The sequence below is a fragment of the Cyprinodon tularosa genome, unplaced genomic scaffold (assembly GCF_016077235.1).
Source record: "Cyprinodon tularosa strain WSP-4 unplaced genomic scaffold, ASM1607723v1 ctg980, whole genome shotgun sequence".
In the NCBI taxonomy this organism is placed as follows: Eukaryota; Metazoa; Chordata; class Actinopteri; order Cyprinodontiformes; family Cyprinodontidae; genus Cyprinodon; species Cyprinodon tularosa.
Genome location: NW_024039763.1, coordinates 148,105 through 164,622, shown reverse-complemented (window position 1 = coordinate 164,622; position 16,518 = coordinate 148,105). Strand labels below are relative to the sequence as shown.

The 16,518-nt window shown below is 40.0% G+C and overlaps 1 protein-coding gene across 1 annotated transcript; it reads right to left on the bottom strand.

The window, feature by feature from the left end:
• Nucleotides 1–1,265: 1,265 nt before the first annotated feature.
• chrnd (cholinergic receptor, nicotinic, delta (muscle)) lies at nucleotides 1,266–15,750 on the bottom strand. Its single transcript, XM_038275934.1, has 12 exons — nucleotides 15,693–15,750; nucleotides 11,788–11,933; nucleotides 9,740–9,784; nucleotides 9,543–9,652; nucleotides 6,519–6,674; nucleotides 6,294–6,403; nucleotides 5,715–5,915; nucleotides 5,385–5,496; nucleotides 4,029–4,143; nucleotides 3,543–3,753; nucleotides 3,301–3,419; nucleotides 1,266–1,587 (listed from the first exon to the last, which is right to left on the bottom strand). Exons 1-12 carry the CDS (start codon nucleotides 15,748–15,750, stop codon nucleotides 1,405–1,407), a joined length of 1,566 nt encoding a protein of 521 aa, XP_038131862.1. The 3' UTR covers nucleotides 1,266–1,404.
• Between the last annotated feature and the right edge of the window lie 768 nt (nucleotides 15,751–16,518).

The following is a 16,518-nucleotide window of genomic DNA, read 5'->3' as shown; positions in this document are numbered from 1 at the left end:
AAGGCTGAATCATGTTAAATGCACTGAAGAAATCTAAGTTCCATGAAACGGTAACATAAACCAATAAATATCGCATTAAGAGGTTTAAACATTCTGATAACTATTTAATGTTTGATTTGGACAGTAAATAACCACATTAATCTAAAATAAAATGTAAAATATTTTCCTGTACTTGTCATTATTTTGGCGCTAATGGCTGGCTTGATTACTCATTTCATTCACCTGTCTAGCTCTGCCCTGTTCCTCATCACTCATCAGATCCACCTGTCCCAGTTTCCTATTTAAGCTGCCTGATTCCCAGCCATTGGTGCCAGACTATTGTTGAGCCCTTGGTGTTGAGAGTTCTCTAGCTTTAGTATTTTGTTCTTTTTGCCTGATCTGTGTCTTTATTTGGATCTTTGAACTTGCCTGCCCCTGTCTGATTAGTTTGTCTGCCTGTTTTTGGCAGCCTATCGAATTCTTCTGTAAACTGAACCTAGATCTGCCTTTTGACTTCGCCCTGTGGATTATCCTGTCTTCCTTCATCAGCTCAGATCGGATCTCCTCACAGCTCTGGGCTTGCAGCTCTGCTGCGGCTGTTCAGTTGACCTACTAGATTCATCCTTGCGTTCTGGGTAAGGACTGAACTGTCAAACCAGGTTAGTGACTCGTGCTTTCATAGTCATCCTCTGTCAGATTATCACAGACGCTAACTGGTGTTTCTCTCCAATAGACGTTCCTGCTTCTGACACCATAGCCACTGCAGCCGCTGCCACTGCAGCATCTCTGTTATTGTTTGAATAAATGCTTTTAAAGTAATGTTTTTTAAAGTAATCCACTGTCGATCTTGCCTGAATTGTGGGTCCTACCTTCTGAGCTTCTGACAGTAATATGTTTGCATATGGGCTTAAACAATTAATTTGACTTATTGTAAATAGATCATTATTTTAAAAAATGAACTAATTAGTCAATTTCCAATTACAATTTGACTCCCAACACATGCCATTAGCTTAAAGAGCAACACAGAGAGGAGTACCAACATTGTAAAAAAAAGATTATTTCATTTAAACCTTTTTGTTCCTGAATAATCTCTGTCTACAAACCCTGATGGGGCAGTTTTAGCTTCCCCTGGTTTAAATTCTCTAGAAAGGAATCTTGTACTATATGATTATTAATCCATTATCCAAAGATTATCAATTAGCAAAACAATTGTTAAATGCAGCCCTATATCTACTGTAATCATTAGAAAATACTTTTCGCATAAGTTTTGTATCAACGAGACAGAGTAAAGAAAACAGATTGTTTAATTAAACCAAACATGAAATAATCACTTCAACCACTGAAAACACAGATGAGTAAAATAAGAAGCTGATAAAGTGGATAAAATCTGTAAGAACAGAGCAGAACAAACAGAACGAGTCGCTGTCACAGAAGGCGAGGATTGTCCTCGCTGTAGTCATGTGGGTCTCCTTGGAAGGGCAGGCGTGGGGGGTGGTTACAGATTCCCATGAGGAAGATGATGATGGTGCCAAAGGTCATCACAGAAGTGATGAGGAAGAGGCAGAGACGGTCCACCGTACGAGCGATACCGCTCCAGTTGTCCTTCTCCTGTAGAGACAACAGCCTGGTTTCTTCTCTGATTGAAACTACTTTGGGTCGGTTCTACCAAACAGTTCAAAGCTGCTTTGTTTCAGTGTCCAAAAAACATTTCAAACCAATATTCTAAAACCTCACAGATGCCTTTTAGCAAATATGACAGCTTCTGACATTAACCAAAGCAAATATTTATGCTGTAATTTTTTGGTTTTTATTCCATTTCAGGAACATTTTCAAGAACCAGAATGAAATCAAAGCACCAGGGTAGAAATCTATGGTCCTAGTGCCGAGATAGGAGTTTAGTAATATGTATTTTCCATTGATATGAACAGGTAAGATATTTTTCCAGTGGAAATAAGATGATTTAGCAAAAATGGCATAATATCTAAAGTTATTTAGGGGAAAGCCTTCCATTTTAAGGTTGTCTTATGTTATATTTGTTCTTAGTTTTAGATCAGTTTACGCAGTGCAACTCCAGGAGGAGTTGTGGAAAACATGTGGTGTGGTGGAAAAAAACAAAAATGTTCTAGTCAAAGAAGTTTAGTGAACATAATGCTGAGGAAGCTGTAGTGTAAACTATCCCTGGAAGAGCAACCTCTACCTGTTAGAGAAGATGCAGGTGTTGGGATCTGGAGGTCTGTCCACCTTTCTCCAGCAGAGGGCGCCCTAGGCCTCCTGGAGCTGAAGCTGACTACCACACCTGCGGCTTGTTTGATCATCAGGAGACCAGCATTTAAGCAGAGGCAGAGCAACACTCCAGTGCCAGAGTGTTAAGCCAGTTACGGTTAGCAAGCCTGAGCCAACCAACCTGTCTGATTCTCTGACTCCCCTGAAAACCTGAACCAGAACCTAACCAGTTTTGTCCTCTCTGTTTCCTAGGAAGAACCTGACTGAACCCTGGAACTCTGGAAGAGTTTCTCAGTTGAAACCAGCATGTCTGATCTCAGAAGAACCCTGGAAAGTCTAACTGTCAGAACCTGCCTGCCCGCTCTCAAGAAGAAAACTGGAAAGTAACTCAGATCAGAACACTGCAAGGTCTGAAGTCAAGCCCTGCCTCTGCTAAGCCCTCTGCCTGCCTTCTGCCTCTGGACCCTCCTGGTTCCCCCCTCTGCCGCTCTGCTCAAATCATCGAACAGGTACAAACCTGCATTTATTCAACTAGCAACAATACTTGGATCCCAGCTAACCGAACTGTCCCTCTCTGCCGAGAACCCAGTCGTGACCAGCCCTGGACCTGTTATTCTACATTCTTCATTTGCATTGTGTTCAATAAACTGTTGAACTTTTTCCCTCTGAGTCCGTGTGTTCTGCATGTGGGTTAGAAACCTTGCTCCCAACATGACAGCAGGAGGAATCACTCGCTGATCAAACTGCTAAAGTATGAGAAGGCGAAGGGGCCAAGAGATAATCACAATCCATATAAATATCCATGTAAATACCCTGTGCAATAACCCTGTATAATAATCCTGCTATATAAAAAAAGACTTCAGCTATCATACTTAGAAACACTGTATATACTTCACTGTATATATCCCATACATCATTTCTTCCTTTGGCACCTTATTCTCTTTTTGAGTATTTGAGTTGATGTAACAAGTAAATTTCTCTATCGTAAGATCAATAAAGTCAATCAATCAACACAACTCTATGTTCTAATTCTGGCCCCTCACTTGCTCTGACCTTTTTGGTTTGAAGGAAAACTTCAGACATAAGGGTACTTCTCACCTCGTTGTAGTCGTTCTTGTCGCGCATGTGTTTGACGATGTAGTTTGCTCCGTCCACAGCCGGCTTGATCTCTCCACACAGCTGATCCATCTCACCGTCGCTCTCCTGAGGCTTCAGTACTAAACAAAAAAACCAGATCAGGTTCTAGAAACTTTACTTTCTTCATGCAGAGGCACCAGATGCCCATTTTTACAGTGAGCCAGAATAAAGTGTGCACCGGGTCTGATCTGATCCAGTCCTACCTGAGGCGTGCGTGGGCCTTTTGGACAGCCCGTGTCTTTCAGACTGACGCTCAAACATTAGCTCACTGCGGGACTTGATGCTGTAATATTCCTCTGCCGCAGCGATGTATCCCACCGAGCTAGATCGTCGGGGCAACGCTCCTTCCCACACCGGTTCGTCGTCAGTAGGATGGGACATGTGGAGGATCCGGGGCAACCGTTCGAGGAAAAACTGGACAAAGAGTTAAATAAAGTCATGGCATTCAAACTCAGGTGTTCGTATCAAAAATGCAGAATGAGCCCGCTGCTCCAAAATTTGATACAATGTTTTTCCTGCTTTTAGCTGTATTGCTGCCATTTCTTCTTGTAATTCTCGTTATCTTTAGATAATAAGAAAATCAACTACTTTTCTTAATAAAACCACAGTGAAAAAGTTTGGAGGGATACGGCCGCTCTTGGCTTCCGTACTGAAGGTATCAAGATTATTTTCTTTTTTGTGTTCCTTACCTTCTTGGTCCATTCAGACATAACATGTGTACTGGGGGTCCTGAAGTGCAGGTTGAGCACGACAACACAAGTCAGCACGACGATTGTAACAAGCACCATGATGAACATCAAATATCTGAGGAAAGAATAGAAAAGACATACTAAACTCATGGATTTCTGGAAATAAAGACTGAAATACAGGAGAAACACAGTTGGTTTCTACATGCTGATCCTTTAAACAAATTACATGGAACAACACATCCAGAAACAGTCAAACTTCAAAGACCCGACATCAAGAAATGCATCGACCTTCAGTTAATTATTTACTGCATGCCAAAATTTCAACAGTCGCTCATTTAGGAATCAGTGTAAGAGAAAAAATCTCCAAGCCTTTGTTGGTCATACTATTGTATTTTAACTGATTCAACCAAAGAAAAGAGAATTTACTCTGACAGGTTGCTATAAAGAAATAGTACGAAGATCCAGTTCAGTGTTTGCTAAGACAAAAAAAACAATTTGTCCTCTAAAGTTAGGCATACTCTGTACGAGTTTTTGTCCTTTTCGGGTTGATCCTGAGAATGATTAAATTATCAGCTTGACTGTGCGTCCTGTAGTGTACAGGGGGTAACGAGGGGCGATCAGCCTCTCACGACCACCTCCTGATCAGGAATCATGAGGTCGGGAGAAAATCAATCATGTTTGATTTTCAGTTGGCCGTTGTCGACAAAATCGCACAGTGCGCAAACAAGGATTCTTCTTCTGCTTCCCATGGCATGCTCGACCCATGTACGGAGGCCTTAGTCCTCGAAGCGGCTGACCCGGGTTCGAATCCGACCTGTGGTCCTTTGCCGCATGTCTCTCTCTCATACCCCCTTTCCTGTCAGCCTACTGTCGAAAAACGAGCCACTGCTGTAGCGCCATAAAAACAAAATAAAAAACAAAAAAAAAAGTAGGCTTTAGGATTGGAAAACTTTACAATAAAATTGCAGGACATTCATTGGTATGGCTTTAATGAAATTAGTGACCATTTGATGACCATATTTTTCCTCTTCTACTCGTTTGGCTTCTGGATAGACGAGTCCGAATAACTCCATCTCTCCGCAGGGCTGAGTCCGAGATGGTTTTTAGACGTACCATGTGAGCAGGTAGATCGCATCAGAGCGTCGGGCCACATAGTGTGAGAACATACATTGTAAGCTCTGAACTTACACTGTACGACAGAACTCTGTGGTTTCGTCGTACAGTGTGAGCTGTAGCTGCATGCAAGCCCGGCTTAAATGAATAAGATTGTAGACTGAAATCCAAAGAACTCCTGTCAAAAAACATTAAGGAAGTGTGATGTAGGTGTATGTGTCTGTAGATATTGGAAAATCCTACTTGACTATCAGAGGGACAGACATGGACGTCTCTGGCAACCTCTGGGAGATCAGAAGCAGGAAGACAGACTGAGCCAGGAGAACTGATATGGACAGTGTCATCTTCTCACCACCTAAACACAAAAATCCAGTTTGTTTCCCAGAACGGTGGACAGTGGGACTCAAAGTCCAAGTTGAATAACTTAAAATAGTGAATTTAGTAAATAAGAAACTTTTCTAAATCATCATAGAGGAACAGGTTCCCTTTGACCCTACACAGCTTCAGCAAAATCTCCAAACATCTCATATTTAACGTTCCTCTAGAGGAGAGAAGAGGTGAGCAGTTACTGACTGTCTGCAGGCAGGTAGTAGACCAGGCAGGCCAGAAAGGAGATGAGCACGCAGGGGATGATGATGTTAACGATGTAGAAGAGAGGTTTCCGTTTAATGACCAGGTAGAAGGTGATGTCCTGGTGCTTGTTGCTCTCCATGGGAATGTGCTTGTAGGTGTTTTTCTTGGCTGGCCGGTGGATGATCTCCCACTCACCGTTCTCTGCAGACATCAGAGAGCAAAATTCAGATCATTAGGTCTTTATTTATTCCTTTTGTTTTGTTGCAGAAAAATGTATCCTGTATGATAAACTAAAGGTTTTTAAAATTTACTGACTGTAATAAATTAGATTTAAGGTAACGACTGAATTCATCTGTTTTTGCATTACTTCGGGATCGATCATTAACCTTCAAAGAGGATAACTAACTTAAAGCCTGACTTGAAGTGTTGAAATAAATGGACCAAGAGAACTGAACTTAACAATAAAAATATAAAAAAACAAGAAGCAACCCAGCAGGTGGATCCGGATCTGGACCGTGGTCCGCTATTGCGTGACCTGTGGTTTAAAGGATAAACAGGATATTTAAAGACAGATGTTACCTGTAAAACTCTCAGGGTCAATGATGATCCACTCCACCGTATGTGAATGCGTTTCATTCCCATCTTGTTTCAGCAGCATTTTAATCTCTCTGGCGTTGTACGTCAGAGAGCTAAAAGACAAGAATCTGTTTCAGTTCATCAGGATCTGAGCTTTTATTTCTCGCGCTTTAGGTTTTGCATCAAACTACTGTGTTCAGATACACAGGGCAATAGGGAGCTTCTTACGTGAATTTGAGCGTGCAGTTCTGCCAGTCGAAGGGGAAGTAGTTGACATTGATGGAGCAGGAGGATCGGAAGATGGCAGGAGGTAACCAGTAACAGAGACCAGAAGAATCCACCAGGACGTTACTGTAGTAGGCCACCTGGAACTGGGCATCATTACTGAAGAAGAAGAGGATTAGAAAATGCTCTGTGAGTCACCGTGGAATATCATTCACACACTCAGTACTTGTGTTGAGGGGGGATGGCATCCCCCTCATACCATTCCCTGTGACATTTTATCACTGAATGTGTAAATGTCTATTATATATTTGCAGTAATAGTAATAATATTGCCCTTTCAACATTTGGCAGGTTGTGTGCTTACGAGAAACCTGGCCAAATTACGGTGGCCCAGAGGGCACATGCAATTTAATTTTCATCCTCAGTGGTGCAACCAGCGGAGCAGCTGACGGTGCTCTGAACAGCATCACGGCCAAGCAGCAAAGACAACGTGATTTTAGGGACTTTATTTATAAGAAGGCAAAAACTAACGCGTCAGGTAAGTCAAGAGTCAGAAGACATGACCTTTTCTAAGCTTACCATTGTGTCACCTAATATGTAGAAGTCCTAATCTCTGGACATCGCAATAGCATGCAAGACTAGGTAAAGTAGTTTGAAGCGCAAACATTTTTCTGTCTTTAAAGTTGTCATGACACACGAGAATTAGTCTGGAGAGTACAGGAATTGCTAAACATCCAAAATCTGCATTTTGTTGTGATTTCAACATAAAATGAATCTGTAGACTAGTTCTGTTTTGCTGGATGACAGCCAGAATCTAGAAGATGCTGGAGAGACAAGTGGAGCTGTGGCTGAGAGCAGTGGAGGAAACCTGCAGAACAGAATCGAAGGTTTGAAAAATGCATTTTAATTAAGCCATTTAAGACACGTGCTAAGATTATTATCTTTAAAGAACTGCCAAATGTGATGTAAATGTCTGGCCAATGGTGATAAATGAATTGAATGTTGACGTCCGACTGGAAGGTCCCTCATGTGACTTGCAGAATGCCTGTCGTCCGATCAATGGTTAATGGCTTCAGTTCGGCGGATCTGTTAAATAGATTTAACTCGTTCATTGCCAGCATGTAGCCTAGCTTCCATTAAATTAGCCAATAGAAGCAATTCTGATATTCTGATAATCAGTCTAAAATAAATACTTTAATACATTTTATATAGGCTTATTTCATTTCTAGGCTAATATGAATGTATATGAATTTGTAAGCATTTTTTTTTCAGATTTTAAAAATTATTTTAACTGTTTCAATTTAATTAATTGAATTTGAATAAAAAAAAATTCCTTGACTTGAAAGAATTCAGATATTCATTTGGAATGTTTTATGAGGTTTTGTTCCAAATCTTAATAGATTACTTGCCAAAAGATTTTCCAAAGTAAAATCAAAGAAGTGTCCTACCATGACCATGAAGCTGATCCCAGTGGGAAATTAGTCTCTAACTCTGTAGAGGCAGTGATAGCCATGCTAACTCTGTAGAGGCAGTGATAGCCAAGCCAGTCCAGGGACTGACTGTAGTTCTACTGAAAGGTGCCTTGGTCAAGGTCAATGACCATGCATGTTGCTTTAGATTAATAGACTATATAAATAAGGCTATGTATGCTTAAAAAAAATCAAAGGTTCCACCATTCCCCCTTCTTTTTTTTTTTTTACAACTTCTGCACTCACACCCTGTCAGATTAAAGCTACAGTGTGTAATTTTCAGCGACATCTAACGTCCAGACTGCAGACCGCAGCAACATGAACATCTCCCCCCCACCGCTTCTCCCCCCCAACTGTACAGCGAGCGTTATGGGACAAAATGTCTTCCACGACGTCCGCATCACCTACCTTCTCAAGTGATGAGGTTTGTTTACTTAGATCATTTTACAGAAAGTATTTCAATAGTCTGTGCAGGGTATAGATTTAATGTAGACTTAAACAACTTGCCGTAGTTACTTTCGAGCGTAATGGGCGATCTCGCAATCGCTAGTTTGTTGGCTCTGCGCTGCCGTAGCGCAAAGATGTCTGCCTCCATGGCTGCGAGACCCGCTCCTATGTAATTATAAATAACGAATTCTAAGGCAACGCAAATATTAAGGTTAAGAGGCTGAGCTCGTAGATGATGATAAATAACATAGTTATGTATAATATATTACATTTCTGACTGTATATCCCTGTAATTATTACACACTGTAGCTTTAATATTTAGGGAGTCTCTTAGTGGATAAAAATGATGGAAGAGAAGAATCAGTTTTAATTAAAAACACTTTTCTTATTTTCACATTTAGCAGGTTAATGTTTATACTTTGCGTGTTGGAGTTTGAACAGATTAGATTAGAGCAGGCCCAGATTAACTATGTGCAGAACCTCAACCTGAGTGCTATATTTTATCAATCTGGCTGTCTGGCCGTGAGAAAGCCTGTGACTTAGTTGGAATGAAAAAAAATATCAAATTTTAACCAAAATGTCGTCACAAAGTATATTCAAAGTTCATATCTTCACTTTTTTATCAATCTTGCTGCAAACTGTGTCTCCAAGCTTAAACTGAGGCCTCAACAATATCAGACAATGACCATTTTTTCAGTAATCAAAGGAAAATATTTATAGGTGATAGACTGAGCGAATCCTTCTTTTAAGAATGTTTTTACACAGCAGTCTGATAAACATCAGGATGATTAACCAAACAGCATTGGTCGTAGTTTATAGTTAATCTTAAGTATTTCTGAACGATAATTTCAAAAAGCTATAAAAAGGAGTTTCTTCCTTACATCTATTGTTACCTTTAAACCAGCATGTAATTGCATAAGTTTTAGTGCAACATGAGTAGAAAAGATGTTTTCCATGCAAATAATTTCAATAAAATTATATATTTTATACAAAGCATAAAATGAGATAAAAAGAAGGAATATTTTTGGTCTTTTTTCTGTTTTCCTTATTGTTTTGTGTTTGGGAAAAAGGAAAAAACTATAACATGAAACTGAATGAATTAATCATTTTACTTGTTTTCCAGAACGATCTCTGGTAGCCAGACCATGCTGGGCGGCAGGCGAAGCATCTCAATGCCGTCGAACTCCGAGGCGTTCCAGGACAGCCTGTAGTCGGTCCATGTCTGTGTCACAGCAGTACAGAGACGGTTCACATACACAGATAAAGGCTTTTTATGCCTGACAAAAGGAAGAAAGTTGTTTTGACGTACATGATCGATCCACACGTTTGTCAACAGCGTCTCATCAACTTCTTTCTACAGATGGCCGAGAAGGAAATAGAGATTACAGGAGGTATGCGAAACAGACAAAACTATAAACTGCTTAGTTTTACCGCTTCATGTGATACATAGACGAGACAAACTGCACACATCATCCCCACAGTGAAACACAGCGGTGGACGCATGATGCTATGGGGACGGCTTCTTTTTCAAGGAGTGATAGAGGAATCTGTTAGTTGATATGTGTATGGATGACGTTTAATAGGAAGAAATCTAAGCATCTAAGGTTGTGCAGCTACGTCTCCCAGCCGTCCCAGGAGTAAGGAGGAGATTCCAGGATAAAGGCAGTAATTCAAAGCTTTTTGACATAAATGCCACCCGACTGCTCTTTGTAGAGATGCTTATACACTTTTCTTTGTTCACTTCATCATTTAAACTTCTGCAGATAAAGTTTTGTCAATAAATAAATAAATCAAAGTTTACACCGGAAGTTTAGAGGAAACCTAAACTCTGGCCTGTGGACTCCTACATCTAATGTTATCCTTTCGGTTTATTACTCCACTGAGAGTTAACCCCAACATTGACCAACCTAATCCTAAAATCATTAGATTTAATAATTTACTAATTAAATCCCCTGTAAAACCAACTTCTATTTTGACCTTCTGTCCTGATTTCATAAATGTTGGCACTGCAGTACTCTACTCTGGCCACACCATGGAGCTCAACTGGTGTTTCTCAGTAAAATATTCTTCTGTAAATCTTTGGCCCTATGGTACATATTTGTAACAGCTCTCTGGCTGAAAGCTGTGTACCAACTGAACTTAGAGCAATAATTAAGACTTAAATGGTTTTTAAAGATGATGATCTTACAGAGTTCAATAATTATAGACCAATTTTCTTACACTGAAATCTAGTTTAGTTTTTAGTTTTCATTTATCTAAAACAGGGGTAACCAATAAAAAATCAGCGGGGTCCGAATAAAGAAAATCATCAACCAGTAAAGGTCCGGAGACATTTTTAATTATAATCTGTTACTTTAAATAGAATTTAACACTGAAACAAAATGAGGTGTTTATGCATCTATGTTATACATTGAATTTTTAAATAATAAAAAATACACAAAAAAAAAGAAAATGTTTCCATTTTAAGTAGAGAACAACAATTGTTCAGTATGGTTTATAGACAATTTCCTGATTCACATATTTTATAAAACACCTGAACTGTTTTTTTTTTCTGTCTTAATGTTGGCAGTGGGCTTTATGCTGCCCTGGAAGGCTTTAAACCTGGTTTGAATGGAGACTAAGTCATTCTAAAGCACATATCAAGGAGCTCATTTTGATCCTGCATCCATGTTTATTTTTGATTCTGTTCATGGTGGAGAATCCTGCTTCACAGCAGCAGGTTGAGCCAAACATCCTCTAAATGTGCAGGATCATCTTTGAGCACCATTTCACCATATTAACAGGAGAAGCAGCTCAAGTGAACTTAGACACGGAAGTCGGACAACCTGCAGTAATTTATAAATGTTTCAAATCAGGCTGGGTCCGGATTAGCCAGCAAGTGGGGCAGGATCCGGACCGACTAACCTGTGACCTCTGATCTAAGGATTACATCATGACAATATCTGCTATCTCATAAGGAGCATGCACTGATGTCAGTTATGTATACCAGCAGATGTGTCACAGAGCTTTGAGTTGTTCAATAACCTTTCAGCAAACTGGACCAACCTGCTGGATCACTTTCAGTTTCTCTGACCAAATTATTCCTTCTGTGGCTTGATAATCTTTTTCATCACTGATAATCTCGTACCCTTTTGTTCCAAATTTGGTACTCACTCCATGGAAAGCCTGCATGATTTTTTCCTTCAAGAGGAATAATCGTGTTCACAAAGTGTCCCTTCATTGGTACTCACTGAATGGAGCCTAAACAGCCTCTTCCACATATCCTATTAAAAAGCCTTCTCCTCCACACTGAGGCAGTCACAATAAAAAAAACACATAAACATGCAGGGTTTTTTTTTTAAATGTTTTTTTTTTTACCAGGGAGATGAGGTTGGAGAGCGTGAGGGCCAGATAAACGTCAACGACATCCTGCTGCTTCTGGACGGGCCTTAACTCCTTGTTGTATTTTTTCTCTTTGAACAGGTAGTTGATCAGACGCTCCTCCTCGTTCCTGCACAAACACTCTGATAAACAGACAGAACCAGCTGTCAGATTCGAGATGTTCGCTTTAAGTCATTTACTGAGCTGGAAGGTCATTATATGAGGAGCACTAAGGCCAAAGCTTAATGGTAATTTGATACACTGAGAACATCTAGGCGGAGCTGAAGCTTACATCATCACTGTAAGAAGGTTCCCCTCATTCACTTCATAAGGTGTTAGTATCAGGATATAATAAACATGACCTGGTCTTTAACGGGTCGCAGATGTATTAAAATCTAACTTGAGCGTCCAACAGTTTTGAGAAGGCCTGAACTGAAGTGTGTACAAAGAAAAAAAAAGCCTTCAGAGGATCAGCTCTCTTGTTGACCATAATATTTGATGCTTCAGATGTTTTTTGGAAAATATTTTAATCCAGCTAAGGCCTGGGCTTTGATTAGGTTATTAAACAAGTTTTTCCTTGCTGCGTTTTGGATCAAAGCTCTGTTTCTGACCCAGCTGTCAGACTCTAACATAAAAGTAAGCAGCTCTTCATCCATGGAGGGTCCATCATATATAAAAAAAAATATTTTTTCGTAAAGTGAAGGACTTCAGTTTGTTTAGATAAGGCCTTGTATGCATTTCCAGATCGATGGTCAGCCTTTTTATTTCTCTGATGATGCCTTTCCATGTCTGCATTGTGTTGAACACATTCTAGCACCACAGAACCAATACAGATCAGTTAATTCCCATCAGGAGCAGATGTAGAGCACGCATCAGCTCAGAATGCTACAATGCTGCAGTTTAAATGAACAGTATTAATTCAATATGAACTATAAAAGAATTACATCCAGAGAAGTATCACCATAAAACCAAAACACCTTGTACTTTCTTGTCACCATCACAGTGAAAAATTGCTGCTGTTATGGACCATAAAGCCGTCACGGGTTTGAGGCCCGGCCTAATGCCGAGTCTCTTCCACCTCCCTCTACTACTATATCCCATATACCTGCTTTCAAAAATAAAGGCCATTCAAAATAGTCTTAAAAAAAATCCGTTTTTCAACACCATGACTAACTGTATGTGCTTTTTTTCATCCTCTGACATGGGAGGCGGCTCGGAGCTCGTCTGCCTGGCTGTGTGTTTCCTGGACGGGGCCGCCTGTGAAGCTGGTTGAGCAGTTCCTTCTGTATGTCTGCTTCTTTCTCCTTGAACCCCAGTCAGCCTCTGCATATGGTTCTGCTGGAGGTTTGTTCCTGTTAAAAAGAGTTTTTTCCTCTCCATTGTCACTACAAGCATGCTTGGCATGAGGGATTGCTGTCCAGTCGATGCAATCAGCTGGTTTTCCTTAGATGGAAAACCAGCTGAAAAATTAAAGTGCCTTGCGATGACAGGTTTTGTGACTTGGCACCATATAAATACACTTAATTAAACTCTATTCACTGCAGACCATAAACTCAGAGCGATCTGTGCTCTATGCGTTTTCACCAAGGTCTCCAACTAAATTTGCCTAAGTTGTTGCTAGCTGCTGTTTTGATAATAAGTTGCTAGATAGTTTCATGACCTTGCTTTAATTTCATACTGCTGGCCAGCAGGGGGCGGGGCCTATGCTGAGAGCAGCCGTGTGACATGAGGCACCTTTAGACATGCCTAAACAATCCTAAAACACAACATTATTATTCCCCCAAATTTAACTCTAGTCCCGCAGTGTATCAATAAAAGGCTATTTTTTTAAACACATGTAGAAAAACATTTTTGAAATTCATTGTGTTTAGTAGGAAGTTGTGCAATCCCTTCACCAGGTCGTTAAATATTCTATGGATTGTTTAACACCCACAAATTAATGGGTTTTCTATAAACCAAAAACAGATTTCCTGTTTGGTCTTTTTTTTCAATAGTTCATTTGCTGATCTAAGCAGGTTTTATTTAGCTGGACTTTGGAGTAAAAAGGTAGCGGACCTTTGGTCTAGAACAGGGGTCGGCAACCTGCAGCTACAGAGCCGAGTGCGATTCTTTATTGCCACCCTTGCGGCTCCCTGGAGCTTTTTCAAAAATGGAAAAAGACGGATTTCTTTTTGGATGTTAAATATGTTGTGCAGGAGGTCAAACAAACATTCATAATGTTTTCCAATCCATCCATTTACCGTCATGCTTATCCCAAGTGGGGTCACGAGGGGTGCTGGCGCCTAACTCCAGCTGTACAGGCGAGAGGCGGGGTACACCCTGGACAGGTCGCCAGTCCATCACAGGACATTTATGTTTTCCATTGTTGTGTAAATTTGTATAATCAATAAATTTAAACAATACATGTAAAAATTTATGTCAACAAAGGTTTGTGCCATAGCCTACGATAAATGTTTCAGTGCGGCGAGGTGCCAGGCAGGTGGCTGTTGGGTGGGACTCTGGCTATGGGAAAAAAGGAAGATAGCCAATGAGAACAGAGGATTCTAAGAAGAATGAACCGAACCATTTCTTTTATTACCAACATGCTTTGTAAGGAGAAGTTTTCAAATAATAAAAAGAGTCATTTAGAAAGGTATTTCCAGGGAAGACATGCTAAATATGCAGCCAACCACTAAGTTAGGAGTGAGAGAAAAAGTGTGATTGCGGTAGGCTTCTTCTGGATAAATTAAAACACATCAAAGATAGATTTAAAAGGTGGATTACATCTCCAGACTCCACTACTGCTGCTAGTCTTGGGCAGGCATGGAAAACCGTCCACAGATCAAACAGGTAGAGCTCTGATGCAGGGATGGGAACTTTCTTCCATTTTTTCCCCCAAATCCTCAAAATAAAATAACACCATAAATCTGATTTCTTTGTTTTCTATAATTTCATCAATACAACAAAACCTAACACATTTATATTTTAAAGGAATTTAAACTTAAAGCACCAAATATCGTACAGCAGAGCAGTCACATTATGTGACATTTGTTCCAGGATAAACATTTATTCATTAATGCTTATTATATATTTAAACCAACGCAGTCCCTTTTTTTTTTTTTTACAGTGGGCTAATACACTTTTACATTTTTGCAGCTCCAGACGGATTGTTTTTGTTTGGTCCTATATGGCTCTTTGAACAGTTTGGGTTGCTGACCCCTAGAATCTAGGGGGTTCTGGTCCATTTGATCTGGACATCAGTCCTCTCACTAATGGTTTTCCTAAATAAAAAAATACAATAAAAACACAGTAAACCAACGTTCTCTCAAACACTGACAGGAGAAAAACAAACAGGGGCTGGATGTGTCTGCATGAGCCGCCGCTGCTCAGCTTTCCTGTACAGCAGCTGTTCTGTGGATCAGATTCCTGCTCCTGATCAGCTGTCCACACAGAACCGACAGGCTTCTTCCAGCCTAAAGCTTTAGTTCCTCCAGAGAATCTCTTGTTTAGATCCTTTTATCTTCAGGTCACAAACTTACAATAAACAAAATGACTGGATCTTATCTTAGTTTGGCCTAATTCTGGATTATGTGAAATACTAAATTGCACTTTTTCTTTCTGTGAAATAAAAGTAAAACAATAAAATCTTAAGTCAAAGAGATTGTATGAATCAGTCGTACAAAGGTTAGACCTACAAAGAGCAGCATGTTGTTAAATTATGTAAAGTTTAAAGGTTTTTTTTTCCTTACACAAGAATATATTTAAAAGGAAATGTAAAGATATTTTCCCCCATCTCCAAGTGGAAACAAAGACATTACCAAGCAGCAATAGAAATAACTAACTTTGAAACCGAAAACTATTCAGAGTCAAGCAGAGGAGTCAAACTCATTTAGATCAAACCTAAAATGTTCCCATAAACTCACCGTGTGCGACTAGTGTGAGCAGGGAGACCGTGAGCAGCGCAACCCGGTGGAGCTCCATGGCCAACTGGCTGAGTGGAGCACAGGCCGCTTTACCCACCAACCTTCATCAGTAAGTGACAAGCAGCAGCTGCAGAAACACAGGGCAGAAAATAGAAAAGTGACAGCAGGAGCGAGCAGCCGGAAGCGTGAAGAACTTGGTGGTTTCAAAGGCTCTACACACAGTCATCGCAGGACGATCTGGGAGAAAATAAAGAACAAATCTATAAACTTTTCAACTTATGATCTAAAACAAAAACTTTTTTTTGTTTATCCCAACTTTGATGCACCAAAAGTTGAGTTTATCAAACCAGCTCTCACTGAAATAAACTCTAAATGCTCATAAAACAGTACCTACCTACTCAGAGAAAACAATGATTATGATGCTCCTCTATTTCTATACATACAGTCATGGCCAAAAGTTTATAGAATGATTCAAATGTTAATATTTACAAAGTCTACTGCTTCAGTTTTTATAACAGCAATTTGCATATACTCCAGAATGTTATAAAGAGTTATCAACGTAACAGCAATTAATTGCAAAGTCAATATTTGCCTAGAAAATTAACTTTATCCCCCAAAACACATTTCAACGTCATTGCAGTCCTGCCTTAAAAGGACCAGCTGACATTGTTTCAGCGATTGCTCCATTAACACAGGTGTGGGTGGTGATGAGGACAGGGCTGGAGATCAATCTGTCAGGATTCAGTCAGAATGACGCCACTGGACACTTTAAAAAGAGGCTGGTGCTTGGCATCATTGTTTCTCTGCTGTGAACCATGGTTATCTC